The sequence below is a fragment of the Suncus etruscus genome, chromosome 7 (genome assembly GCF_024139225.1).
Source record: "Suncus etruscus isolate mSunEtr1 chromosome 7, mSunEtr1.pri.cur, whole genome shotgun sequence".
Lineage (NCBI taxonomy): Eukaryota > Metazoa > Chordata > Mammalia > Eulipotyphla > Soricidae > Suncus > Suncus etruscus.
This window is the reverse complement of record NC_064854.1, coordinates 46,143,650-46,170,364: the sequence shown is the minus strand read 5'-3', so window position 1 is coordinate 46,170,364 and position 26,715 is coordinate 46,143,650. Positions and strand designations below refer to the sequence as shown.

Genomic DNA, 26,715 nt, shown 5'->3' with positions numbered 1-26,715 from the left:
TTTTCTGCATTTTTTCTATATTTAAACATCTTGATTACAAATATGATTTTGATTAGGTTTCAGTCATGTAAAGAACACCCCCCTTCACCAGTGAAACATTCCCACCACCAATGTGCCAAATTCTCCCTCCATCCCACTCCACCCCCACCTGTACTCTAGAGAGGCTTTCCAGTTCCCTCATTCATCCACATGATTATGGTAGTTCTCAGTGTAGTTATTTCTATAACTGCACTCACCACTCTTTGTGGTGAGCTTCATGAAGTGAGAAAGTTCCAGCCCTCCTCTCATTGTCTCCGAGGACTGTTGCAAAGATGACTTTTATTTTTCTTAAAACCCATAGATGAGTGAGACTATTCTGAGTCTCTCTTTCTCACTCTGACTTATTTCACTCAGCATGATAGACTCCATGAACATCCATGTATAGGAAGATTTCATGACTTCATCTCTCCTGACGGCTGCATAATATTCCATTGTGTATATGTACCACAGTTTCTTTAGCCATTTGTCTGTTGAAGGGCATCTTGGTTGTTTCCAGAGCCTAGCTATTGTGAATAGTGCTGCAATAAATATAGGTGCGAGGAAGCGGTTTTTGTATTGTATTCTTGTGTTCTTAGGGTATATCTCTAGGAGTGGAATAGGTGGGTCGAATGGGAGCTCAATTTCCAGTTTTTGGAGGGTCTCCATATTGCTTTCCATAGAGGTTGGACTAGACAGCATTCCCATCAGCAGTGGATAAGAGTTCCTTTTTCTCCATATCCCCGCCAGCACCGATTGTTCTCATTCTTTGTGAAGTACGCCAATCTCTATGATGTGGATGGTATCTCATCGTTGTTTTGATTTGCATCTCCCTGATGATCAGTGATGAGGAGCAGTTTTTCATGTGCCTTTTGGCCATTTGTATTTCTTTTTTATCAAAGTGTCTGTTCATTTCTTCTCCCCATTTTTTGAGGGGATTAGATGTTTTTTTCTTGTAAAGTTCTGTCAGTGCCCTGTATATTTTGGATATTAGCCCTTTATCTGTTGAGTATTGGGTGAATAGTTTCTCCCACACTGTGGGTGGCTCTTGCATCCTAGGCACAATGATATTTTCTTGGGACCTAGATGATACAGATATGAGAACTGCCCTTACTCAGCAGGACTGGTGAGGACTCAATTATCCCTCTGCCCAACTCCTAAATAAGAGATGAAGAACTTGACAGATACACTCATTTTGGCTAGGAGCATTGAAAATAGTGATAGTTCTTGAGATCCTGTCCTCAATATCTTCGGCTGATTTTAAGGAATTAAAGGTGACCCTTCTGGTGGTAATAGAAAAGAATCACAGACTAGTGAGATTTAGATATAATAAGGAGGGAGTGTCAATGGATGAAGGCTTTAGAGTGTCAATGGATGAAGGCTTTTTGTTACAAAAAGCTATACAAACTCATGATTGTCTCCTGTTCTTTTCATGCTTCTTCTTTTCATTCTTCTTTGTCTCACTCTCTGGTACTGGAGGATAGCTGAAGGGACTTGGGATTTGGGATTTGGTGGCTAGGGCTTAAATGGTAAATGGAGATTCTTGCCCACCATCTTAAATTTCATGTTTGGGGCTATAGAAAAATTTCAAATTTCAACACTTTGTAATTCCAACATTGTATCATTAAGAGCGTAAGGATATTAATGTTTAGTTTGTATTTAAATGCCAACTATAACCTTGATCTGAATGTCTGACACCTTTAGGAATTTTAGGTATGTGGCATTGCTTCTTGGATATTGTTGATATATTTCTTAAACAAAAACAACATAAAACAAAACCCCACAATTTTTCTTTTCTAATAATGACTGTGTATATGGCAGGAAAGTATGTTTGTATGTGTGTTTTGATTTATGTGTATACTTAAGCTCTCACTGCCCATGGGAATCATTCTCTTGCAAATTGTTCTGGAGTTTAATTAGTTTTCTGGATTAACTAAGCTCCTGTCTTTCAATGTTTTATTAAGTATTGGTATGAGTGAAGAGGCCCATCTCATCTTTATTCTGTGCTGTTATCATGTTTGTGAAGAAGGAGTTTTTGTGGGGAAGGTTTGGGTCCCACCACTTGTATTCTTACTCCTGGCTCTTAGATCTTAGAGATCTTAGAGATTACTCTTGGCAGGCTAAAAGCGATTTTAAGGAGTTCCAGAGACCTAATCCAGGTCAACTGTGTACAAACCCTACCTGCTGTGCTATTTCTCCTATACCAGAAAGGAGACATTTTCAGAAATGTCTATCCCAAATATCTAAAATTCTTTGCTCATAAGATGCAGGACTGACAATAAGTTCTGGTCCATGGTGGTGCTATAGTTTTATTTACTTACTTGGTGATTCAAGTTAACTACATTTTTCTGTTTCTGTAGATTCAGGCAGTCGATACCCTACTATTTAGGTTCTTTGCTTCCAGACTTTATAACCTCTGCCATGGACAAAAAATAATAATAACATTGATCATCAAGGGAATACCCTTTTGCATGTGAAGTCCTCTGGCCTACTTATAGCATGATGTTGGACATTACAGTTTATGGGCAGCTTTGCAATATCTCATCAGTAGGAAACTTCTTTGCCTAAAGGTCACCAAATCATGAGCAATAGATTCTAGATTGTCTTTTCAGGAAAGCTATTTAGAATTGTGTTAGAGACCCCATGCAGATAAAAGCTGTTTTGAATATCCTTGGGAGCCTTCTATGGAGGAACCTCCAAGTCTAGGAACTAGAACCCTTTTCTGACTACAGGAGTAGAGGTATTCTCTAGAGATTATGGTTCACAATGGTGATAAGGATGCCTCCTTATTTGAGGGGGTCTTTCTATATCATATGTGAGTTCAGATGTGATATACCATCATTTTATTTGACAAATATTTGAATATATACATGTATGTGTTGCTCACTGTCTGTTCCCTCTTCACTGCACTTTCTCAGCACCAGCAAATACTTCACTTAGGGTTACTGACCGCTGAGTTTTTTCTGCAATAAACAGCTTCAGACACAAATGAGTTAACTAGTGGAGTGAGAGTCAGAGAGGCCTCACAGCTGCTTGGAAGGACAGGCTCTGCATCTGCATGAAATACAAAGTGATTTGGGCAGTAGCCATAGCTACATAGGTCAAAACTTTGTGCTCTTGTGATTTCTAAAGCCCAACATTTGTTTCTCTGCTTGTTTCCATGGTGTTGTCATTAGCACTCTCTCCATGAGACATGAACCAAAAGACAAACCACAAACACCGTCAATGAGGAGCAAATGAGAAAGAGGTTAGGAAATAATGAGGAAGTGAAGACACCCCTTCATGCTCCGCTTGGTGCTCTGTAGTGCTGAGTGTGAGACGAGCCCCTGTTACATCATTACGCTAGTGCAGAGGTTAAAAACATTTTCTGTAAAGGATCGGATAACAAATATGTATGGCTTTGTGTGCCATCTGGACATTACTACAATTACTCATGTCTGCTACTGTAATATGAAAGCATCCAGGATAATCTATTAACAAATAGTTATGGCTGTGTGTCAGTAAAACTTTATTGACAAAATTAGACACGGGCCAAATTTAATCTGTATCAGCTAGTTTGTTAGTGCCTGTCCTAGATGTTCTTTACGTTCTTACATGTTTTTTGTTGTTGTTGTTGTTGTTGGCTTGGGAGGAGTTTAGGCCACACTCAGCTCTGCTGTGCTTGGGAAATCATCTGAAAATCTGGTGCTGGGAATCTAGCCAGAGTTAGCCACATGAAAGGCAGGAACCTTAACTCCTCTTCATATTCTTTAAAAATTAATATATATTTAGTCTGTTCTTTTTTTTTTCTCTTGTTATGTCAAATAAAAAGTTAACTTATTCCAGAGACCTGAGTGGTAATATAGGGATTAAGTCACTTGCCTTGCAAGTAACTGACCCGATTTTAGTCCCTAGACTGAATATGGTTATGGTTTCTGAACATTACCAGGAGTGTTCTCTGAGCTCAGAACCCAGAGTACACCCTGAGTGCTGCCAGGCTTGGTACAGAAGCAGTCAATAAAACACAGTTGACTTATTATTTGAAGAAAGGGCTCATACCCAATGGTGCTGACTATGCTCAGGGCCCATAATATATTGCAAGGGGAGAAAGCACGTGCTTTATATCCTGTACCATCTATTCACCCAGGTTGATTTATTGTGAGCAGTAAGCAGTTTTCCCAAAATCATTTTAAAGGTTACGAATGGTTGGAATGGGAAGGAAGTAAAACATATGGGCATAAAACAGCTACTTGAAAGAGTCTCCTCCAGGTCCCAATCATTTTGGTCTATGCCTCAATCCCCCTCTTTCCCTGCTCAACCTGTTCTGAAGAGTCAAGACTGTGCCCCTCATGTGACCCCCAAAAGTCTTGGGGTCCCTCCTGGCACTTCAACTTAGTGATTACTAAGTCTGCTTTCACACATCATCTCTCCCTCATGCCTCAGCATTAAAGTGAGGATTCAGACTGAGTCTAAAGCTGATCATTGCCCAGAAATTTAGGAGGTGATTTCTGTCTTCCTGCAAAACTGACTGAATGAATCCTGCATTGGCTGCTTTTAGCACCTGCCCTTTTTTTCACCTTCCATACCAAACCCACTGTCTGCTGCGTACAGGATCATCATGAGGATGAAAAAACAAAGGCTTATATTCATTTGCCCTCTTCTAAGGATATATTTTAGAATCTACAGAGGCCCTGGTGAATGAATCTTGTAGCAATTTTACTGACTTTCCATAGAGAGCTAAAATGCTGGTTGCCAAGCAACACACATACCCTGGCTTCTTCCTCAATGTGGACTTAAAAAAAAATGTGTCCTATGATTGACTTATGAATAGGGAATCATGTGGGAATACATGGGCCATAACAGTTTAATGTAACAATATGATTTCTTTTTTTCTTCTTCTTTTCGGTATCTTTCCAGAGGGTTTATGCATGATTATGTGAAAAATAAGTTGGGTGTGATTTCAGCAGGATGCAATAGATTAAAAGACTTATTATCATTAGGAATTTCACCTTCAGGTGCTAATCACCTCTCAAAGGCCCCACTCCCATTACTGTCCAATGTAGGCTTCAGCATATTTATTTGGGAAAGGCATAAATATTCAGCCCCTTGCACTTTCCTTCCACCACTTTCATCACTAATTATTGTGCTGGGAGAAAAGCCCTGATATTAAATTGCCTGGAACTGACTCAGTGAGCATGGTGTCCTCAAAATGACACCTTAATTGATCTCAGATAGAGAGGGAAAAGTATTGGTCTAACCCACAGTCACCTGTGAACTTGTCCCATCATTTCTGAGGTCTAATCTCTGCTGGCAGCAACCTGAGTTTTATGCTGAGCTTTCTTGGTGGGTTATTCACCAGGGAGGTCTGCTGGGGGCAGCTCACTGAATGGAGATTCAGACTTTCAAAGTTCTCTCAGCTAGCATATTATTCACCACACCAATGTGGTGATGAAAAGAGATGAACAGAGAGCAAGAGAAACACAGTCTACTTCTGACTGAAGGATAAGGTTTCCAAGCTGCTGTGTCATGTAGCACCAGTTGAGAGGAACAATGTGGATAATGATATAAGCAGGAACGTTTTTTAAAAATCAAGATGGTGGGGGCAGAGTGATAGCACAACGGGTAGAATATTTGCCTTGCATGGCCAACCCTAGACCAACCTGGATTTGATCTCCGGTATCCCACAAGCCTGCCAGAAAAGATTCTTGAGCCTAGATCCAGAAGTAACCCCTGAGCACTGCTAGGTGTGGCCCCCAAAACAAACAAAAAAATCAAAACAGGAAGAATGCCTGCCAAGCATATGAATGGAGAAACTTGAGCCTTTTCTCCTGGAAGCCACATATAACACCATCAAGGGTCCCAGAAAAGGCCTTTCTAGAATGTTCTTGTTACTAATGAGTGAGTGCTTTTTCCAATGCCTGTGTCTGTAGAATTGTGTCTGTCCAATTATAATAAAAACACGAACACCTTTTGCTTTATAACCATGGTGTGCAAATATGAATTAAAGAGGCAATGCCAATAAAGTGTTTGTAATTCCTTGCCAAAAGAAACTTTGCATGCATAAGCTCACAAATCTTCAATACAAATCCTGGCCGAAGTGCTACTTTTTCTTGCAGAATGCCATGTTTGCAGAAATTCCCAGATAAGGCTGTTTGCGCAAACGGCATGCCGAATCACCACTCACAAAGCCACTCTCTCTGGATCCTTTCTCTAATTTCTGTTCCTGGGTCTCATTATGTGCAATGTCATATGCACGCACACAAACACATAGGAATACCCTAGCACAGCCAGCACAGAAGTGCCAAGGGAGGTGTTTTGCATGAAACCCATCCATGGGGTTAGAAACACTTGCTTAGCTGCCAACTACAAATAGCTCCATTCTAGAAAATGATGTTAATTAGCAAGCCATTAAAAAATGGAAGAAGGGGGGAAAAGAAGTCCAACACTGCCCACCCATCACAAGAAAGCCACCTAGAGACCTGAAGTCCTACCCTGACAGCCAAAGTGAAGCATAGCCCACTAATGCAGTCTTAATTCACTTTGTTTGGCAGAGAGAGCAAGCTCACCATGCTACTGCGGGAATCCCTGGGGAACATGAACTGCCGCACCACCATGATCGCTCACATCTCGGCTGCTGCCAGCAACTACGCAGAAACCCTGTCCACCATCCAGATTGCCTCGCGAGTGCTCAGGATGAAGAAAAAGAAAACGAAGGTAAGGAGCTCACCCAGGAGGTAGTAGAGAAAGGGTTTTGGCAGCCCAAAGTGCCAGAGTCAGGAGTTATTGTAGCTTCCGAATAGCTGGCAACAGAGGGAGAGATTGCACTGGGGCAAGAATCCTCTAAAGAAGATCGGAAAGCAATTCCCCCTGCTTCCCAATGGGTGATTTTCCCAATCACCCAGTTCAGCCCACACCTGGCTCTACAGATCACTCTAGTGGGTTACTTCATTGATACTCTTTTGATTTGTTTGAGTTTGAGGACCACACCCAGTGGTCCAGGGCTTCCTCCTGGTTCTGCAAGTAGGGATCACTCCTTGTGGTACTCAAGGGACCCTGTGCAGTGCTGGGAATAGGATTAGTGTTTTCCATGTGCAAAGTAAATGTCTTAATCCCTGGACTATCTCTCTGACCTGTTGCTTTTAAATGAAAAACGTAACGGAACATTGGAAAAATAGTATGGGACTGAAGCATTTGCTTTGCATGAAGTTGGCCCTGGTTCAGTCCTCAGCACCACATGTTCTTCTGAGCATCACCAGATGTGGCCCTGAAGGCCCTGAGCACCACAAGGTGGTCTGGATAATCCCTAATACTGCAGACCCTCACAATACCACATCCTTATATCCTCATATTGAACCTTTGGTCCATTCTTGGCCAAGAATTATCAGAGGGGTCCCTAGGTCTCCTGAGCACTCTTTGAAAGTCTCTTCTACTCCCAAAAGTTAAAAAATAAAGGAGGCATGGGTAATGTTTAATTTATCTCTTACCTACATTGCTACCCTTCAACTAGCTGACCCCCAAAGAGGGTTGATAAGGTCTCACTAAAATTACTCTATTTCCCCTGCTTTTCTAGGAGACAGTTTTTCAAGCCCTGTGAATTCAGTAGTTTCTGGGTAATTCTGAGCATCACCCCCAATCCTTCCTTATAGCCACACCACCAGATCCTTTTCTCAGGAACAGTATCAAGGCTAGAACCAGTGGTAGCATTCCATGAACTCATGAGAGAAGCATTTCTATTGGGGTTTGAACATAGCTCCACATTTTGGGTGTATCATTTTGTTATAGAAGTCAAGACTTTCCAACTAGCTTCTGTGGTAGAGTATCCCAGAGGCTTGGGGGTGCCTCCCATAAGAGGTCAGAGGGCCTGGTCTGGTCACTTTCCTTCCTAAGCAGCCTTAGTTCCTCCAGAAGGCCTAGAAGTGTGCTTCACCTCTGAGGCCATGAGGTGAAGAACTGGGGCACAGATGCAAGAAAGCCAACAAGGATGGTCTGGCTACCTATAATGAAGTTGGTGGCCTTAGTCTCTCTCCCTGATGTCAGGCTCCCTGGGAGGGCTGGGGCAAAAGAACAGTTCCTGCTAACAGGCTTCTCTCACTTACAGTATACATCAAGCTCTTCTGGAGGAGAGAGCTCCTGTGAAGAAGGCCGGATGCGCAGGCCCACCCAGCTGCGGCCCTTCCAGGCTCGGGCAGCCGTAGACTCAGACTTCCCCATCTCTCATCTGTCCAGTGACCCCGACTACTCCTCCAGCAGCGAGCAGTCCTGTGACACAGTCATCTACATTGGGCCAAATGGCACCGCCCTCTCTGACAAGGAGCTCACTGACAATGAAGGACCCCCAGACTTTGTCCCCATTGTGCCAGCCCTGCAGAAGACCAGGGGTGATAGCCGGCCCCTGGAAGGTGGAGAGGCAGCGGCCAGCAAAGCTGAAAGGGACTGCTTGAAATGCAACACATTTGCAGAGCTGCAGGAGAGGTTGGATTGTATCGATGGCAGCGAAGAGCCCAGTAAGTTCCATTTTGAAGAGCTGCCTGCTCATTTTGGAGCAGAGCAGGCTAGCAAGTGTTCCCCTGCAATTCAAGCAGTGGCAGGGCCTAATTTGCTCTGCGAGTCTGACAAGGAAGACATGGGGACCGAGTCTGACAGCCAGATGATGAGTAGAGAAGGTGCTGAGCCTCCTGTCTCCAGGTTGCAGAGAAACCACTCGCCCACAGCCATGCTACTGCATGGCTCTAGCCCGGCTTCACCCAGGAACATTCCAGGCAGCAACAGCCAGCACAGTTCTCAGTTGGTGCAGAGTCCTAGCCTCCAGAGCAGCCGAGAAAGCCTCAACTCCTGTGGCTTTGTGGAAGGCAAACCCCGGCCAATGGGCTCCCCCCGCCTGGGCATTGCCAGCCTCTCCAAGACCTCTGAGTACAAGCCCAGCAGCTCTCCTTCACAGAGATGCAAAGTCTACACCCAGAAGGGCGTCCTGCCTTCTCCTGCCCCATTGCCATCCTTGAGCAAGGATTCCTGCATGGTCTCTAGTGAGTCCCTGTTGCAGCCTGAGGTTCGCACACCCCCTGTGGGCATGAGTCCTCAGGTGCTAAAGAAATCCATGTCTGCTGGGAGTGAAGGGTTTGCCCACAGCCCTGGAGATGAGGAGAATCAGGCAGCGACTTCCCCAGAGGCTAAGAAGGAAATTCTGAGCACCACAATGGTGACTGTGCAGCAGCCATTGGAACTGAATGGGGAGGATGAGCTGGTATTCACGCTGGTGGAGGAGCTGACCATTAGTGGTGTCCTGGATGGTGGCCGTCCCACCAGCATAATCAGCTTCAACAGTGACTGTTCTGTGCAGGCCCTGGCCTCAGGGTCTCGGCCTGTCAGCATCATTGGCAGCATCAGTGAGGACCTAGAATGCTACTCCAACATGGCTCCTGTCTCTGAGGTTAGCATCACACAGTTCTTGCCCCTCCCAAAGCTGAACCTGGATAACAAGGGCCGTGAGGCTGGGAGCAGACGCTCTTCCATCAGCTCTTGGTTGAGTGAGATGAGCACAGGTAGTGACGGGGAGCAGTCATGCCACAGTTTTATTGCCCAGACCTGCTTTGGGCATGGGGAAGCCATGGCTGAGCCTCCAGCCTCTGAGGTGGGCAACGGCCTCCAGAATAAGGCCGTAGTATGCCGAGAGAAGCCCAAAGCCTGCCCCGACAATTTACTCATCTTGTCTGAAGTAGGGGAGGATTCCTTTAACAAAGCATCCCCCATCAAAGGCTGTAAGATATCTACCTTGGGCAAAGCCATGGTCACCATCTCCAATACAGCCAATCTGAGCAGCTGCGAAGGATACATCCCCATGCAGACCAACATCACAGTGTACCCCTGCATTGCCATGAGTCCCCGGAATGTCCAAGAGGCGGAAACAGCTGTAGCCAGTGTCTGCTCAACTCCCAAAGTATCCCAGGCCCAGGAGAGCAAAGAAACCAATAATACCAAGAGAGAGATGAAATTTGAGGACCCCTGGCTGAAACGGGAAGAAGAAGTGAAAACAGAGAATGCTTGTCCCAGTGAAGAAGGGATCAGGTATGAGACTGCCTCTGGCTCCCCAAAGCCTGAAGCCAGGGTCGAACAGGAGCAGGACAGAAAGACCAGCTCAGGGGACAGGCTGAGCAGCAGCGGCAGTGAGGTGTCTGCCTCCCCAGTCACTGACAACTTCAGGAGGGTTGCAGATGGCTGTGAGATGGTTCTGCCCAGCATGACCACCCAGAGCCCTGCATATCCTGGCAGAAACCTGAAGTCTAGCAGCCTCCCTCGAGCTTTCCAGAAAGGCAGCCGACAGGAGGATCTAGACAGCCTCTTCTACCACTGTGCAGTGGACACCAACAGCCTCGGCGCCCAGACCTCTAAGGTGGCCCTGGAGAGGAAAGTGGCGTCACCCAAGCATTGTGTTTTGGCTCGGCCCAAAGGGATCCCTCCCTTACCCCCAGTCCGGAAGTCCAGCTTGGACCAAAAGAACAGGGCCAGCCCCCAGCACAGTGCATGCAGCAGTAGCACCAGCAGCCCCTTGAACCAACCAGTGCCCTTCTTGGCGAGTTTCCCAGAAGAGTCCAGCAGCAAGATGAAGGATGCCAGCAGCAGTAGCAGCAAACTCTTCAGTGCCAAGCTCGAGCAGTTGGCCAGCAGGACCAACTCCCTTGGAAGGACCACAGTCAGCCACTACGAATGCCTCTCACTGGAGCGAGCCGAGAGCCTATCTTCCATGAGCTCACGGCTCCATGCAGGCAAGGACAGCACCATGCCCCGCACTGGCCGGAGCATGGGTCGCAGTGCCGGGGCCTCGCCCACCAACCCAGGCCCCTCTCCGTGTCCCGGGGCCTTACCCAAAGCCAGCCAGTCCAAGATCTCAGCTGTGAGCAAACTCCTCTTGGCCAGCCCCAAAGCACGCAGCCTGTCCACCTCCACCACCAAAACTCTCAGCTTCTCCACCAAGTCGCTGCCACAGTCGGTGGGCCAGAGCTCCAACGTGCCACCCAGCGGAAAGCACATGTCGTGGTCCACGCAGTCTTTGAGCCGGAATCGGGGCTCAGGCTCAGGCCTGACATCCAAACTGCCCCTTCGTGCAGTCAATGGGCGCATATCAGAGCTGCTGCAAGGCAGTGCTGGGCCCAGGGGCTTGCAGCTGCGGCCCGGGCCTGAGGCAGAGGAGCGAGGGGGGGTCCCAGAGGACAAGCCTCCCGCGCACCTGCTACCCTCGCCCTACAGCAAGATCACGCCACCAAGGAAGCCACATCGCTGCAGCAGCGGCCACGGCAGTGACAACAGCAGCGTGCTGAGCGGGGAGCTGCCCCCGGCCATGGGCAAGACCGCGCTCTTCTACCACAGCGGGGGCAGCAGCGGCTATGAGAGCATGATGCGTGACAGCGAGGCCACGGGCAGCGCCTCCTCTGCGCAGGACTCCATGAGTGAGAACAGCAGCTCTGTCAGCGGCAGGTGCCGGAGCCTCAAGACCCCAAAGAAACGCTCCAATTCAGGTAGGTGGCTGGACTCAGGTGTAGGGGGAACCAGGGGCACCTTCAGACTCTATTCGACTGGCAGGTGGTAAAGTGTCCAGTCTCAGGGACTGGACCCAAGGTGTTCATTTTCCAAAGGCTTCAGCAGAACTACTGAGGGGTACTGGAGTCCCAAACAGATCCACAATGGGATTCTACCCTCAGGCCCCCAGGGGCTGGCTACAGTGAATGAAAGAAGTGGCAGAGAAAGGTCTGTGGAGCAGCTACAGAAAACATAGGAAAGATAGGGCGATCCACCCATTCATTCAGTTCCAAATATGCTAGTGCCCATTCCTCCTTTGGTTCCACTCACTCCACGCCTAAAGACCAAGAAAAAAAATGCAGTAGCTTTTTGGGTCTTCTGGAGGTTCAGATCAGCTGCTCTCTAGACTTTGCCTGGCTCTCTCTGCCCACATTACTTCATGGGAGGAGCAGGGGCTTCCTCCCTCTCCCTCAGATCAACCCCCCAAAAAGTAATTTCTTCTAACTCAACACAGGACCTGAGATGAACCTCCATTCTCATTCCCCCACACAAACACATAAGGCTCGACCCCCCAGCATATGCCCATACCATGGTGCTGCAGATGCATGCCTTTGGAGATCTGCCTAATTAGCATCTCCTATCAAAAGGCAAATATATACTCCAGAGGCATGAAGTCACTGACTTGATGATCACTGAAGTTCTGTGTGACATGTGACAGTCATTTATGACAAGCAAAGAGAAGAGGACCCGGGTAGCAATGAGGTGAGGGAGGTGAAAGGACAGTAGGGGAAAAGAGGGGGGAGGCAAAAGGAGATTATACTTTATACACTTGATCATTTTTGCCTATTTCCTCTTTGCTCTTAAGTAGCTTCCAAAGAAATAATCCATTCTTCTCAGTTGGCATAAAAAGTCATCTGATAAAAAAATAAAGCTATCTCTGCAGAATAAAGAATCTCTGCAAACAATTCTGTGTGTTGGCTCAGGCTCCTGCCTTCTGATTGTTCTTGGCTATACAAGGAATCTTACCCAAAGCCCCAAAGCTTTGAGAGTTCTCAGAACCATTGTCCTATAGAATAGGAGCACCACCAGCGTATTTGGAATTGAAAGATTAGGTGAATTGCCCCATCTTTCTATGGTCTCAGTAGCTGCTCCACAGACCTTTTCTCTGCCAGTTCTTCCATTATCCCACCATAAAGAAGCACAAAAGCCACAATGATCTAACCCAAACGTAAATGTTGTGATCAGCCACATAATAACCATTTGCCTCAAGTCAAATTAACCTCAAGAGACTGTGCAGTCATGTCATAATTCTAGACATTGTGATGGTGATAGCCCTTTATGATCAGGAAATGTTTCAAGGATCTTACACTGTAAGCATTCTAGGTGTCATCATGACTGTTGGAGCTTTGATGTCGTTATTCCCCCTAAGACATGTGATGCAGGATTGATCCACTTTGACACTATGCCACTGCAACCCTTGGGCCCTCAGTCTTAGGAACTGACCTCAGTGAAAAACCCTATGAGGAACAAAAAACCATTTAGTATAATATAGACAGCTATTATTGCCTATTATCAGGGCCATGGTTATAATATATAGATATTAGTTATGAAAATATTAAGAGAACATTGGTCTATGTAATAATCTTTTGAGGAAAATAACACCTTCTGGTTATTCCATTACATGGGTTGATAAATTCTGTGGCTACTATCTTCCTTTCTTGAATTTCAAAATCTGTCTTGTTGCATGATGTCATTTCTACATGGATACATGTTTTAGGCCTTCCATGAGCCCTGATTTCATGGCCTCAATTTGCCAGTTCATTTTGTTCTTTCAGAATCATATCTTCCCTTTCAAGACTCATCTTTTTTTGGATTAGCTGTGACACTAAAACAGTAAGTGTTGTAAGAGTGGCCAATAGACATGCTCTTGCCCCACAATTCTTGTCTAATAAGCGTATTCTGTCTTTTGTTGGTGAGGCAGTTGAAAGGAAATGATAAAAAATAAAAACATCAAGTGAGATGCCATCTATAAAGTTTCATTGTGAACATGAATACCCATAGCACTGACCTGCTGCAAGCCCCTGCTAGACAGAAAACCAGGATTTCATTATAGATATAGTGGTGCAGCCAGTGCCTTTCAGGTTAGGTGAACTTGTCTTGCTTATTTATGAGTATTATTAAGAGAAATTCTGGTCGTCAGATATGGTCAGCATAAATCAATAGCAGCTTCTTTAAAAGAAGTTGTAAAACTCCTCTAAAGAAATTCCTGCTAGATGGTTGGATTTTACAATGACTCAAAATGCTTAAAAATCCTGGTAGATGGACCAATTTATCAGAGATGGTTTTTGAATTGGGGGAACTTCAATATTTTGGTTCTTTTTGTACTAAAACTGTAATGTAAATATACTGCTTGGAATCATTAGTAGTGATTGTTCAGGGGTGCCTGTCACTGTAGAACATCATGACAACTAACTGGGGAGGCACTTTCTGCAGGTTCATTTAGGAGCAAGTGGAACTGACTTGACTGTGTGACTTTTAGGATACAACTGTTATCTCTGGTTTTCATTTTATCATATGTGAGTAGGGGGAAATTTGTAGAGAAGCATCATGGTCTCACAGCCTCTCATGGTGTGAGATGATGCAAATTAGAAAGACTTTCTAATAATATGGTTTCCTGCCCGTAGGCTCTATAGTCAGTGAAATGGAGTTGTGAATTAAATATTGACCAGGCCTCTCTGTCTTTTGAGCTTTGTACTATGGAAACTTCATTATGGTGGGGCAAGCGCAGCAGCAGAGCTTGTAAGGCCATGTAAGAAGTCTGTACTCTCTGGGGAGAGAAAGAAGGCAAGTGTGGAACCAAACAATGAACCCAGGCATTTTGCCAAGTATTGAGTGGTATAGTGCAGCTTAAGTGTAGAAATCAAAGAGTGTTCCAGAGCAATGAAAAGCTGCTACTTAGGATTGAGTGAGACCCTAAGTGCTTAGGAAGCAGGTGGAAGGCATTGTTGGCAGGAGTAGAAATGGGAGAATGTAGCCTAGTCATGGGGGAGTGTGGCATCTGCCAGACAAAGATGATCTCAATACAAGAGACATTCTCACGAATGTAATGGTTGATAGTAGAAGCCCAGATCAAGTTACACCTTGAACATCTGGCAATAATAATAAGAATTATTACAATTAGCAATGGGATTCATGACAGGTTCTTGATAAAGTGAAAGAAACTGAGTTTCCTTTATCAGTGGTTTTCGTTGATTCATCCATGTTCCTTGCCAACTCCTCTTCGGCTAGTGATCAAATAAAGCCTGGCCAGAAATTAGGATAATCGCAGGCAGTCCATCTGGGTAGCAAATGTTTGTCTGGGTTCAGTTGCATTAAGTTACTATTACTAATAGGATGGGAACTAGTTATATGCAGGTTATACTGTGATTTGAGCCTACCTTAAGCCCCTAGCTCATACACTGATAATTTTCATATCACATATCTTACTACCAGTACCGTAAGCCTAATATCTTCTTCTTTGAGTCTCTTATATTTCACCCTGTACTTGGCATGTTAGTCCTTAGGCTTTTTTCTTTCTATGGCATTCTCTAAACTTGGGGAATTATGGTATTAGAGCAGTATCTTGGTCTGAATGAATCTCAGTCAAGTGTGGTGTTATCAGCAACCAGAAAGCTAGGAGAAGAGGGTTGGTCTCTATAGAAGACAGTCTGGTAACATGTCGGTTCTGGGACACAGCAATGGCTTGCTCTACCCAGACAGGAGCTCCATAAAATTTATTATACACTAGCCTTCACTTTCACTGTACCCAACACTGAGCTGGAGCTGGAATATGAACCAGCTGTATGCCATTGATTTTTACCCTAATACACAGATCATACGATTATCTCAAATATAATCAGATTAGCACTTAAGAAATCAGTGTGCATTTATGAATTCTAAAAAAATTTTTCAGTGCTCACTTCGACAGCACATATACTAAAATTGGAATGATACAGAGAAGATTAGCATGGCCCTGCGCAAGGATGACACGCAAATTCGTGAAGCGTTCCATATTTTTTAAAACAATTTTTTCAACAAAGTTTATATAGAAGGAAACAGTTCAGGTTCTAAAGATCGCATATGGCAAGCCTACAATTGACATCACCAAATTGATGGTGAAAAACAGAAAGGTTTTCGTCTGAAATCAGAAACAACAAGATAGATAATCACATTGATTCAGCATAGTATTGGAAGACCTTGCCAGGGAATTGGAAAGAAAAATAAATAAAAGGATTCAAACTTTGACAAGAGAAAGAAAAACTGTTATTTTCTCATGAGATAATTTTAGCTCTAGAAAGCCACAGAGATTACAGTTTTACACACACACTCTCTATCTCTCTCTCTCTCTCTTTCTCTCTCTCACATGCACACAAGGCAGAAAAGCCACAAATTCTCATACCTAATCAACTAATTCAGAAATGTTTCAGGGTAAAAAAAATAACATACATTTCTATGCATTAAGAACAAGAAAGAAATTTTTGGAAAATTTACTGCATCATCATAATGAATATCTAGAATGGGTAGAGGTTAAAATTATTAGATATTAATGATCAAAAATCAAAAAAAACGTAAAGAAGTGTTCATGAATTGGAAGAATTAACATTGCTAAAATGTCATATTATGGAAGTGTCCCTCCATTTAACGTTTATATAAGAATCAAGTCAATTGGATTGTTGGACTTGTTCTAGCATCCCCATAGGCACCAATCTCCCTGTGAACTGTTCAATAAGGAATTTTGGTGAAAGAGTCCCTCAGTTTAATGCTTATGTTTGAACCGGGTCACGGGGATTGTTGGACTTGTTCTTGCGGCCCCCTATGCACTGATAATGCCAGGTGGCATTATTCCTTGTTTGCATGGGCACATTAAAATGGAAAATACTATACATACAAATAAGTTCTTATCTAATAGAGATAGGAACACACAAATCTTGTGGTGCAATGGAACCTTACAAACCCTGAACATTGACATGATGACCTGGCACAGGCCTCAGAGGTTTGGGTATTTTCCAGTCACTCCTGAACCAGGGAAGCCATCCATGAAACATCCAATGTTGTTTATGACATCACCTGGAAGCAATCTTCTACCAGGGAAGACCCTACTGCTGCTCTGACATCGATTTACTCAAAATAAGATATTCAAGCCTATAGCAAATTGTATAAGTTTTTACTAATTGTACAAAAATGTGAATAGGGAAGAAGCACTTCAAGATAATGATGACTTCTGGGGATGGAAGGAATGAAAAGAGATGGGAATACTTTTAGCTTTGTGTATGTGTATATCTATTTTGAGTCAAGTGGAACAAAATGGGTAAATGTTAACATCTGTTTAATCTCAGTGGTAGGTACACAAAATTATTTATTATTTGGTTTAATTTGATGTATGTCTAAAATGTCTCATAATTAAAATTTTAAAACAACAACAACAAAAATGTCATATTATATCAAAGTGAAACACACATCCAATCCATACATTACCAACTTTACTATGGCTTTTCCTTTTTTCAGAAAAAGTACCAGGAAATCCTAAAGTATGAAGTAATCACCAGAAATATCCCACAATCTGGTTTGATAATCATAAAATATTATTTCCAATCTCTATACATTAAAACTTGATTTCTGGGCCAAGGAGCCAACACAGAGGGTAAGGTAGTTTGCCTTGCATGCAACTGACCCAGGTTTGATCCCTACCTTCCCCCATATGGTTCCTCAAGCCACAAGAAGGTATCTCTGAGCACAGAACCAGGAGTTACCCTAAGCACAGCCAGGAATGGTACAAAAACCAACCAAATAACCAAAAAACTTAATTGCTCGGAATTCCAGAGGCAGACACACTAAGATTGTGCATATACTCAGTTATGGGGAATCAGGAATTACATAGCCCAAGGTTCTTTGTTTGTTTGCAGTGATATTAATATCATTTTAGGCCTTTCAAACTACTGCATTATAATCACCACCAGACTGCCAATATTCTTTCTCCACTTGTCCTACAGGTCCTTCTTGTCCTACTTATGTTAACGCTGCAGTTAACATAGGTCTGCATATATATTAATGTTTTTGTATTCTTGGAATACAATCTAAGACATAAATCACAGCATAGAGAAGTTTTCATTTTGTTTTCCACAGAGGCTGAGCCAGACTACAAAGCTAGCTGCAGTGAGAGAGGGTTCCTTTTTTCATTGCAATCATACCCGCTCTGGTCTTTTTTGACATAGCTAATTCTAACTGGTGTAAGATGATATCTCATTGTCATTTTGATTTGCATTTCCTTGATAATCGGTGATAGTGCCCATTTTTCATATGCCTGTTGGCCACCTGTTTTTCTTCTTTGAGAAAGTGTTCCTCTTCTCTTCCCAATTTTTAAATAGGGTAATTTGTTTTTGAGCTTTTTGAGAGCTTTATGCATCTTAGATATTATCTGATGGATGCATTTGTATGGTGTGCAAATAGTTTACCCCTTAAGTATAATTTTATGTGAGCCATATTTCTCATAGTTCAGAAACTTATTTTTATGTAATTCCATTTTTAAATTTTTATTTCTTTGTCAATGGGTGTAATAATTGATATTGATCTCTATCTCAGGGATCAATATCATGGAAAGTTCTGCTTTTTTTGAAATATGTTATGGACTTGGATACATTTTTAATTAACTTTGGAATATGGTATGAGATAATCAAGTTTCTTTTTTTTTATTTTAATGCCTTTTCAACTTCTGCAGGTGGCCATATATTTTTTCCCAACTCTATTTGTTGAAGAGGCTCTCTGCTCTACTTAATTCACCTAACTCTTTTGTTATCATTTAACTCTATATATATGTGTGAGTGTTTACTTCGGTGCTCTCAATTCTCTTCTATTAGTCTAAGAGCTTGTCCCAGCACCACAAATTTTTATTATTCTAATACATATACTCTAGAATCAGGGAATCTGATACCTTCTTCTAATACATATACTCTAGAATCAGGGAATCTGATACCTTCTGTCTTATTTTTCTCATAATTCATTTGATTAGTCAGGGAGTTTTGTGATTACAAACAATTTTTTTTAATTTGGACTTTTATTTCCACTGCATATATAAAAGTTAACTAGATGAACCAGAGATCTAAATGTAAGTGATAAAACTAAAAACATCTAGAAGAAATATAGGTTTAAAGGTTCACAGCCCCACATTTGACAATATCTTTTTTAGATATGATTCCAAAAGATATGACATAAATTACATAAAAATAGATTTCAATTAAAATTAAAGAACATCAATAAAGTGAAAAGATGAGTTAAATGGAATGAGAAATAAGTTTTGTAGTTATGTATATAATAAAGGAATTTAGTTCAGAATAAAAAAAAAACCCTGCACCTCTCCATAATAAAAAAAAACAACTCAGTTCCAAAATGGAAAAAGATTTCAATGTACATTACTCTGAAGAAGATATATAAATGGTTGCCATGAAAGAAATGTTCAACATCATTAGAGGAACATAAATCAAAAGCACAACAAAATATCACTTCACACCTACTAGGATGGCTTAAAAAAAAAGACAGATAATAATCAGTGTTGACAAAGATGAGGGAAATTAACTTGCATACATTGTTGGTGATAATGTAAAATAATCCAATTATTTTATAAAAACAACTCGGCAGATTCTTAGATAGTTAAACAGAGTTTTCATATGACCCAGCAAGTTAACTTCTGGGTATATAGATAATTTAAAATATATGTTCATATAAAATATGTTCATCATTATTAACAAAAAGTATTATTCTTATTAATGGTAAATGCAAAAGGGAAACAAACCACCTAGCTATAAACTGATGAGTAGATAAACAAAATGTGGCACATCTGTACGACAAACTATTATTCGGCAATGAAAAGCGCAGGACTGTATTACAATCTTGGATAAACCTCAAAAACATTTTGTTGAGTGAAAGATGCAAGACACAAGAGGTCACGTTTTATATGATTCCATTTATATGAGTTGTTCAGAATAGACAAATCCATAGAGACACCAGGTAGTTTAGTGCTTGTCAGAAATTGGGAAGGAGGTATGGTATTTCTTTTAAATATAAAATGTTGAATTATAGGCATGTGAATTACATATCATTAAAGCTTCTCTGTTCTTTGTAAAAAATTTCTTCAACAGCTATTGAAGAACATGTTAACCTCACGTTTATCTCTATCACTGGTCTTTTGAACTTCCCACCTGAAACTTTCAAAATTAAGTTTTTAATTTCCATGATCAGGAATAAAATTTTGCTTTTCTCTTTACCACCAAAGCTTGGTCTTCCATCAGCATTATCTGTTTGGGAAAATGAAACCCATATTCTCTGAGTTGGAAATAGAATGGTTTGAGAAAGTCCAGTAAATGACAGTCAGATTCCTCTGCTCAAGTCAATATCCTCATATGTCAGAGTGATGCAAACAAGGATCTCAGTATCAGTTTTATGACTGACAAAGTGAATACTGGAAATGTTTCTGAGCTTCACTTGCCTTATCAGGTGATTTCTTTTTTTTTATTGTAAGAATTTATTCAAGAGACAAAATTGATTAACTTAATGAGGTAAACTAACATAACATAATATAGTGACATAACATAACATATAATATAATTGATATAATAATACATGTAAGTCAAAGAAAGTTTCTGATTAAAAACACGATTTTTTTCCATAATGGCTTACATATCTTTCACAGTAGTATTTTAGGTACATATTAACATTGAGTCAGGGGAATACCCATCACCAACTATGTCCTCCCCCCATTCCAGTTCCCTTTCTACAACCCATATACCCCACCATCACACCCCGGGCTGCTAGAGTAGGTGGATCCCTCTTTGTCTGGCTTACTATTAGTGATCACATATCTGTTTGGTCCTGGAACCCTCCCTTGTTTCCCCCTCTATTTAAGAGGTAGAGCTAGAAAAATCGAAGTATGTGGTTTTGTTTGAAGGCAAGAAAAGCAATATATTGGGGTACAAAATAAGAGGAAAAAAAAAGAAGTCAAAAGTCAAATACGCTGAAAATGGGCTGAGTCCCTCTAGAGGCTTCCAACCTCAGTTTGAGAGAGGACGTGGAAAAGGTAATTGAAATACCACAACAATACAGAAAAAAAATATCGAATTAAATAACCGGTGAGCACTACAGCTATAAAGACAGGCACCACACAATAGTCTCGGTTCTGAAATCAAATCATGCTTGAGTGCAAAAAAAAAAGAGAAAGACAAGACAAAATAAAATAAAATAATATTGGAGATATCAACCGTAATCTCCACACCAAAATAAAGACATCAAAAAAAATCGATCAATCAATAAATAAACATGTGGAAAAATGATTGTTTTATGCTTTTTTTTTTCTCCTTTTCTTTATCCCCATGCATAGGCACAGTAACTTTTGGGGATATTGTAGAGGAAATTCCCTTGACCTAGGAGATATAGGGTTTCTCCACCCCTGAAGTATACTGTCATGGGATTAACTCTAGACTCTTTGCATGATCATTTACTCTCCCCTTGCTGCTTTTGTGGTGTGTGGAAGACTTCTGCTTTGTCTTGGATGGTAAAATCAGACCTCTGTTTCTAGAGATCTTGGTGGCTGTGCAGCTCAGGGAATGGAGCCAAACAAATTTTAGTAGTATTTGTTCTCTGTCCATGAAGAGTGCCAGGGGAATTTTTATAGAGATTGCATTGAGTCTATATACAGCATCCTGCTTTGGGTTGGATGTTCATTTTAAGTATTAATCATTCCAGTGCATGACTAGAGACAATATTTCTATTTCCTTGAATCTCCTATTTCTTTTAAAGTAATTTACAGTTCTTATTAGTATTTACCCACTTTTGTCAATCAATTCTCAGGTATCTGATTTTTTTTACACAAAAGTTAATGGGATTTAAATACTATTTTCCTTCTACATGTTTCATATAAAAATAAAACTGATTTCTGTGTATTGATTTTGTAGCTTTTTGCTTTATTGCATAGATTTACTGTTTTGAAGAGTCCTTGGTGGCATCATTAGAATTTTCTACATATAATATTATTTTAGCCACAGAATACAGAATGCTTTTAGAGAACTGTGCTTACAGTATCTCATATGGTCTCCTGAGAGGAAGGAGCAGCCACATGCTACTTAACTGTGGAGTCTCCTGTGGCTACCACTGGGGGCTGAAGGTTGTGGCTTTGCAAGATCTGATGTTCTAGAATAGCTCATGAATAGAAAACCCTATATCTTGGATTTCTTTATATGATGAAATTTGGCCTTTTTCCACCAAACTTGCAATATGTCATGTTACAGAAACACATAGTACATCTCTTGAAATTGGAGGAAAGCATATGTTTCCTTCTAGTGTGAAGGCCACAATGGCTCAGCACTGTGTCAGCAGCAGGCAGAGTGAGAATGGTCAAGAAGAAAAAGGAAAGCCATATCTTCTCCCTTATTCTTTAACCATCTGAGTGGGGGGAAAGAAAACAAACTAGCACTTCCCTGGGCTGACAGCCCACAAGCACATACTGTGGGTCCTCTGTCTCCCAGATCCTCCCAAACACCAGTGAACCACCCAACCCTCTGAGCCTCAGCAGTGAAGCTCACTGTGGGAGCTCCTGCTTGATTCTGCTTCCCTTCACTCTCCTCAGAGCAGAGTTGGGGTAGAGCATTTTATCCATACTACAGCAAAGCAGAATCAGCTCAGACTTGGTGTAGTGGCTGAAGGTTCCTGCAGAAACCCCTTTCCTCCATCAATAGCTCTCTCAAACTCCAAGAACATGTGGATTCTGACTTAAATTCAAGCAAATTTCATCTTCAACCTCAGAAGGAAGATATTGGAATGGTGGTCCTTCCCCAGACACCCTCCTTTCCAGACCTGTGTCCCCTAAGAGAGGCGCCATATGGTTTAGAAGGGACAGCAGTGTGAACATAATTTTTACTAAAAGCCTAAACTAAAGGACTTCCCAGGGTTCAGACCCAGAGTAAACCTCCAACCTTTTCTCTGGAGGGGGCCCAGAACCAGTGGGACAGAACTACAAGCATACGGATTTGTCTTGTCTTAGAAGTTGCAGGATAGTTTCACAGATGCCACCTGCCAGGGCTCCTGATCACAGCAGAGGTCCTGAACTGCCTAACTGTTCCCCCTGCTGCTTGCTCAGGATCGTAGTGAGACCTGTCTTGAAGGGCCCGGATTTGCCTGTGACTCAAGCATGTTGTTCCGATTCTCGAGGCACACACTGCATGTTTCTTACCACCCTCCCAATCAGATTGTTAATGTTTTTGAAGACAGCAATGAAAAGAATATTAATGTACAGTAAGCAACTATGGGTCAAGATCATAGCACACTTATTTATTATCTAATATGTTTCTTCCTTTGGGTTTAGGATCACCCTGGTGGAACTCAAAAGCTACTTCTGTCTCTGCGCCCAGGAATCGCTCCCATTTATGCTCTAGGGCCACTTTTGTTGATGCTTAGGGGACTGATGCTTAGAGACTGAGCCTGGGACTCCTTTATGCACACAGCATGTGCTCACTCGCTCTCTAGCAGGGTTTCCATCTTTTTTGTTTTGTTTTGTTTTGTTTTTTAATTTGGGCCACACTAGGCAGGCAATGCTCAGGAGTTAATCCTGGCAATATGCTCAGGAATCACTCCTGGTAGTGCTAGGGAACGAATCCAGGTCAGACATATGGAAAGTAAGCGCCCTGCCCATTGTACTATTGCTCAGGCTCCTGAGGCCCCCACTTTTATGGAAACTTTCTAATATAATACCCTTGCTGGCAAGAAGGGGGAAGCCTATGTGTTGGGCATCTCTAGTAGCCCTGGACTCCATCCTGGGCCATTTAAAAGACTGAAGATCAGAACAGTGAATTTTGACTTCATTCATCACCCCACTTAGGTTCTCAGAGACGGAGGCTCATCCCAGCGCTATCCCTTGATACCCCCTCTCCTGTCAGAAAACCTTCTAATGGTACTGGAGTCCGCTGGGTGGATGGTCCCTTACGCAGTGCCCAGAGAGGTCTGGGGGAGCCCTTCGAGATCAAAGTCTACGAGATTGATGATGTTGAGAGGCTACAGCGGCGGCGAGGGGGCAATAACAAGGTGAGTCCTATAAGCAGTCCCCGCAAGGTGACACAAAGCACTAGGGCTCTATCCGTGGGACTCAAACTACTAGTGCTTTCCAGATGGCTTCTGGAGTGGAGTTCCATGACTCACCTCTGCTCAGGACTTTGGGAGCATCAAACTTTCTCTGTTTCAACTAGGCTTAGAGACTGGGGGAGTTGGTACCGATGGGTCCAGCATGGACATAGTTGCGTTTTAAATTCACATAATGACTTCTTGACTGCATGCAGGAACTATTTGAACAGACCAGGGAGAAATTGGGCCATAAGAACAGGCTTACCCCAAACTCCTGGGACAGGGCTGTGCATAACTCCATGTGTCATCATTTATGCTTTCTAGAAGCTGATATTTTGTTTGGTTTGGGATTTTTGGGAGCCACAGCTGCTGGTACTTTGGGCTGACTTGTGGCAATGCACATGGGAATTACTTCTGGTGGATTTGGGGGACCATATGTGATGTCTGAGATCAAACTGGGTCAGCCACATGTAGAGACAAGCATCATACCAGCTGCATTATCACACCAACCCCCAAATTTCTATAAGCTTGTGAGCTGGATTTGCTGCAGCTCCTTCTCATTTCCCACTGCCCACACCTCTTTTTTTTTTGTCTCGTAGGAAGTCATGTGCTTCAACGCCAAACTGAAAATTCTGGAGCATCGTCAGCAGAGAATCGCTGAGGTTCGAGCCAAGTACGAGTGGCTGATGAAGGAACTGGAAACAACAAAACAGTATCTGATGTTGGATCCCAACAAGTGGCTCAGTGAATGTAAGTCCTGGAGTCCATTTCCCACTGGGACAGGATGTAACCCTGGGGCATATGCAGGGATGTTGGGTCTCCAACATTGGGGACAGTCACACAGAACTTGAAATCATCCCTTCTGGTGGCCAGATGGTAGGGTCAAGGGCAACAAGGGGGCTGGGTATTTCTCTCGCAGAATTATGCTTTCTGTGTTTCAGTCCAAAGCTCCTGAAAATGAGATTCTCTCCATGCGTGTGGCAGAAGATCACCCAGACATGAAGGCTGGATTACATATCCGCTCCTAGGCCACAAAAGTGCATTGCACATCTAGCTTGAAATAGACAAGAATTTATAGCACTTCTTTAATAGAGAGGGAATGTGAAATCCCAGAAAAGCCACACAAAGCACCAGAAAGCAAGGGAAAAACATCTTTCAGGGAAAAAATAACATTCACAATGTTATTTCCATTTAATAGAAAGCATAGGATGACAGTAACCATCTAATAACAATTCAGAACAATTTTGCTCTCTTTGAAAGACAGATTCAATTGTCTCTATTTATTTGTTCCTAGCCATTCCATTTACCGCAAAATAAAGCTTAGATTGGGCCCCAGCTATTACAATGCTATGGGACCCGAAGCACCGTGGTCTGTGAAATAAAGTATATTTCTGGCATTAAAATCCCTTTTCTTCTCTTTTCCATTCGTCAGTTGTCAGTCTTTTTCCCCTAGCCTCAGCCTCTGGCTCCTTGTCTTCATTGCTCTCAACTCTATAGCCTCAGGGTCTGGGGCTGGAGGGAAATAGGAGGAGCATAGGAGACAGGAGCACAGGAGGCAGAAATGGGCTTAATTATTATTGGTGATAGGGACGATGAAATAGCTAAGTGGACCGAGCTCATGCTTTGCCTGGGTTCTAGCCCCACATAACATAGTTTTACTAGAAGTACCACCAGGAACAATTTAAGAGCACCAAGCCAGAGTAAACCTCTGAACATAATCAGAATCCAAAGAGAAAGAGAGAGAAAGATAAATATTGGTGAAAATGAATCTTGGTCAAAGTGACAGGATTTGTCCAAGTCTGGGCCTTCCCTGACACAACAGTCTGCCTTTAAGTAGCTTCTTTTCCTTGAGAATGAGCTGAAAGCATCTCCTCAGACTGCCTCCTTAGTGAGGATGAAATAAGAATCAGTCTCCATGTGGAGTCACCCCCCCCCCCACCCCGCAGTGCCTATGATCACTATCAGGCAGATCCCTATGGATCCTGTCTTTACAAGGGGACTTGTGCTCTCGAAAAGAGTGAGAGCAGGAGGATACTACTCCCCAGGAGTAGTCATGGAGAGCCTCAAACACAAGCATTCTTTCAACTGTGTGGCCCATCTTGGGGATCCAAATCTGGTGTTATTTGTTAGTATTTCCTCAGAGTTCAACTAAGTAGATAACCTCAGCAGGAAATGATTCCTGGTACTTGACATGCATAAGACACCACAGTAGGCCTTCTTAAGAATGTGGACCAAAAAAAAAAAAAAAAAGATTGTGGACCAAGTGAGGAATAGCTGATTTCAAGAGAGTTTACATCTGGATCCTCATCTTTTCTGGTCTACAAAAAAAGACCCAAATATTTGGGATGATGGCAAACATAAGAGCTTTATCCCGTGAATCTCCCTCTAGGGATGCCCTTTTCCTTCCTTCCTAATCCATAAGCACTTTAGCAACACAGGTGCATACTTTTAAGACAGGTCTCTTTGATTTTTACTACTTCCATCAGGGGTCTCAAACTCAATTTACCTGGGGGCCGCAGGAGGCAAAGTCGGGTGATTCTTGAGTGCAAAGTCAGTAGTAAGCCTTGAACATTGGGGGGGGGGGTGACCCAAACAACTAAAACAAAACAAAACAAAAAAAAGATTTCTCTAGAGCAGGGACACAAAATGTTGTACAGAGGGCCACAAACGGCCACAAACTTAATGATTAAGTTTTGTTTGTTTGTTTGTTTTTGTTTTCAATCACACCCGGTGCCGCTCATGGGTTACTCCTGGCTATGCACTCAGAAATTGCTCCTGGCTTGGGGGACCATATGGGATGCCAGGAGATTGAACCTTGGTCCGTCCAAGGCTAGCGTGCGCAAGACAGATGCCTTATGCCCAGCGCCATCACTCCGGCCCTTCCATTAAATTTTTTTTGAGAATTGTTTCTGGAAAAGTCTAAAAATTATTTTCATCTTACAAAGTCCTATTTCCCCTCAGGATGGGAGCAGGCAGGCTAGAGCATCAGTTCACACATGTGTTGCTGCTTCCAGGAAACAATCACTTCCTCCTCGTTTTTGGACATGTCAGGAATTAGAATCCATTTCTGCT

At 42.6% G+C, this 26,715-nt stretch overlaps 1 protein-coding gene and 1 non-coding gene across 2 annotated transcripts in view; both read left to right on the top strand.

The window, feature by feature from the left end:
* Positions 1–26,715, top strand: part of KIF26B (kinesin family member 26B) — a 318,803-nt gene that overhangs the window by 289,655 nt on the left and 2,433 nt on the right. The window contains exons 9-12 of the mRNA XM_049776648.1: positions 6,546–6,708; positions 8,093–11,504; positions 23,405–23,607; positions 24,243–24,393. Coding sequence (XP_049632605.1) covers positions 6,546–6,708; positions 8,093–11,504; positions 23,405–23,607; positions 24,243–24,393 — 3,929 coding nt within the window. The remainder of the gene's footprint in view (positions 1–6,545; positions 6,709–8,092; positions 11,505–23,404; positions 23,608–24,242; positions 24,394–26,715) is intronic.
* LOC126015107 (U6 spliceosomal RNA) lies at positions 15,457–15,562 on the top strand. The gene has a single exon (XR_007498002.1). It is a non-coding gene; the product is annotated as a U6 spliceosomal RNA (small nuclear RNA).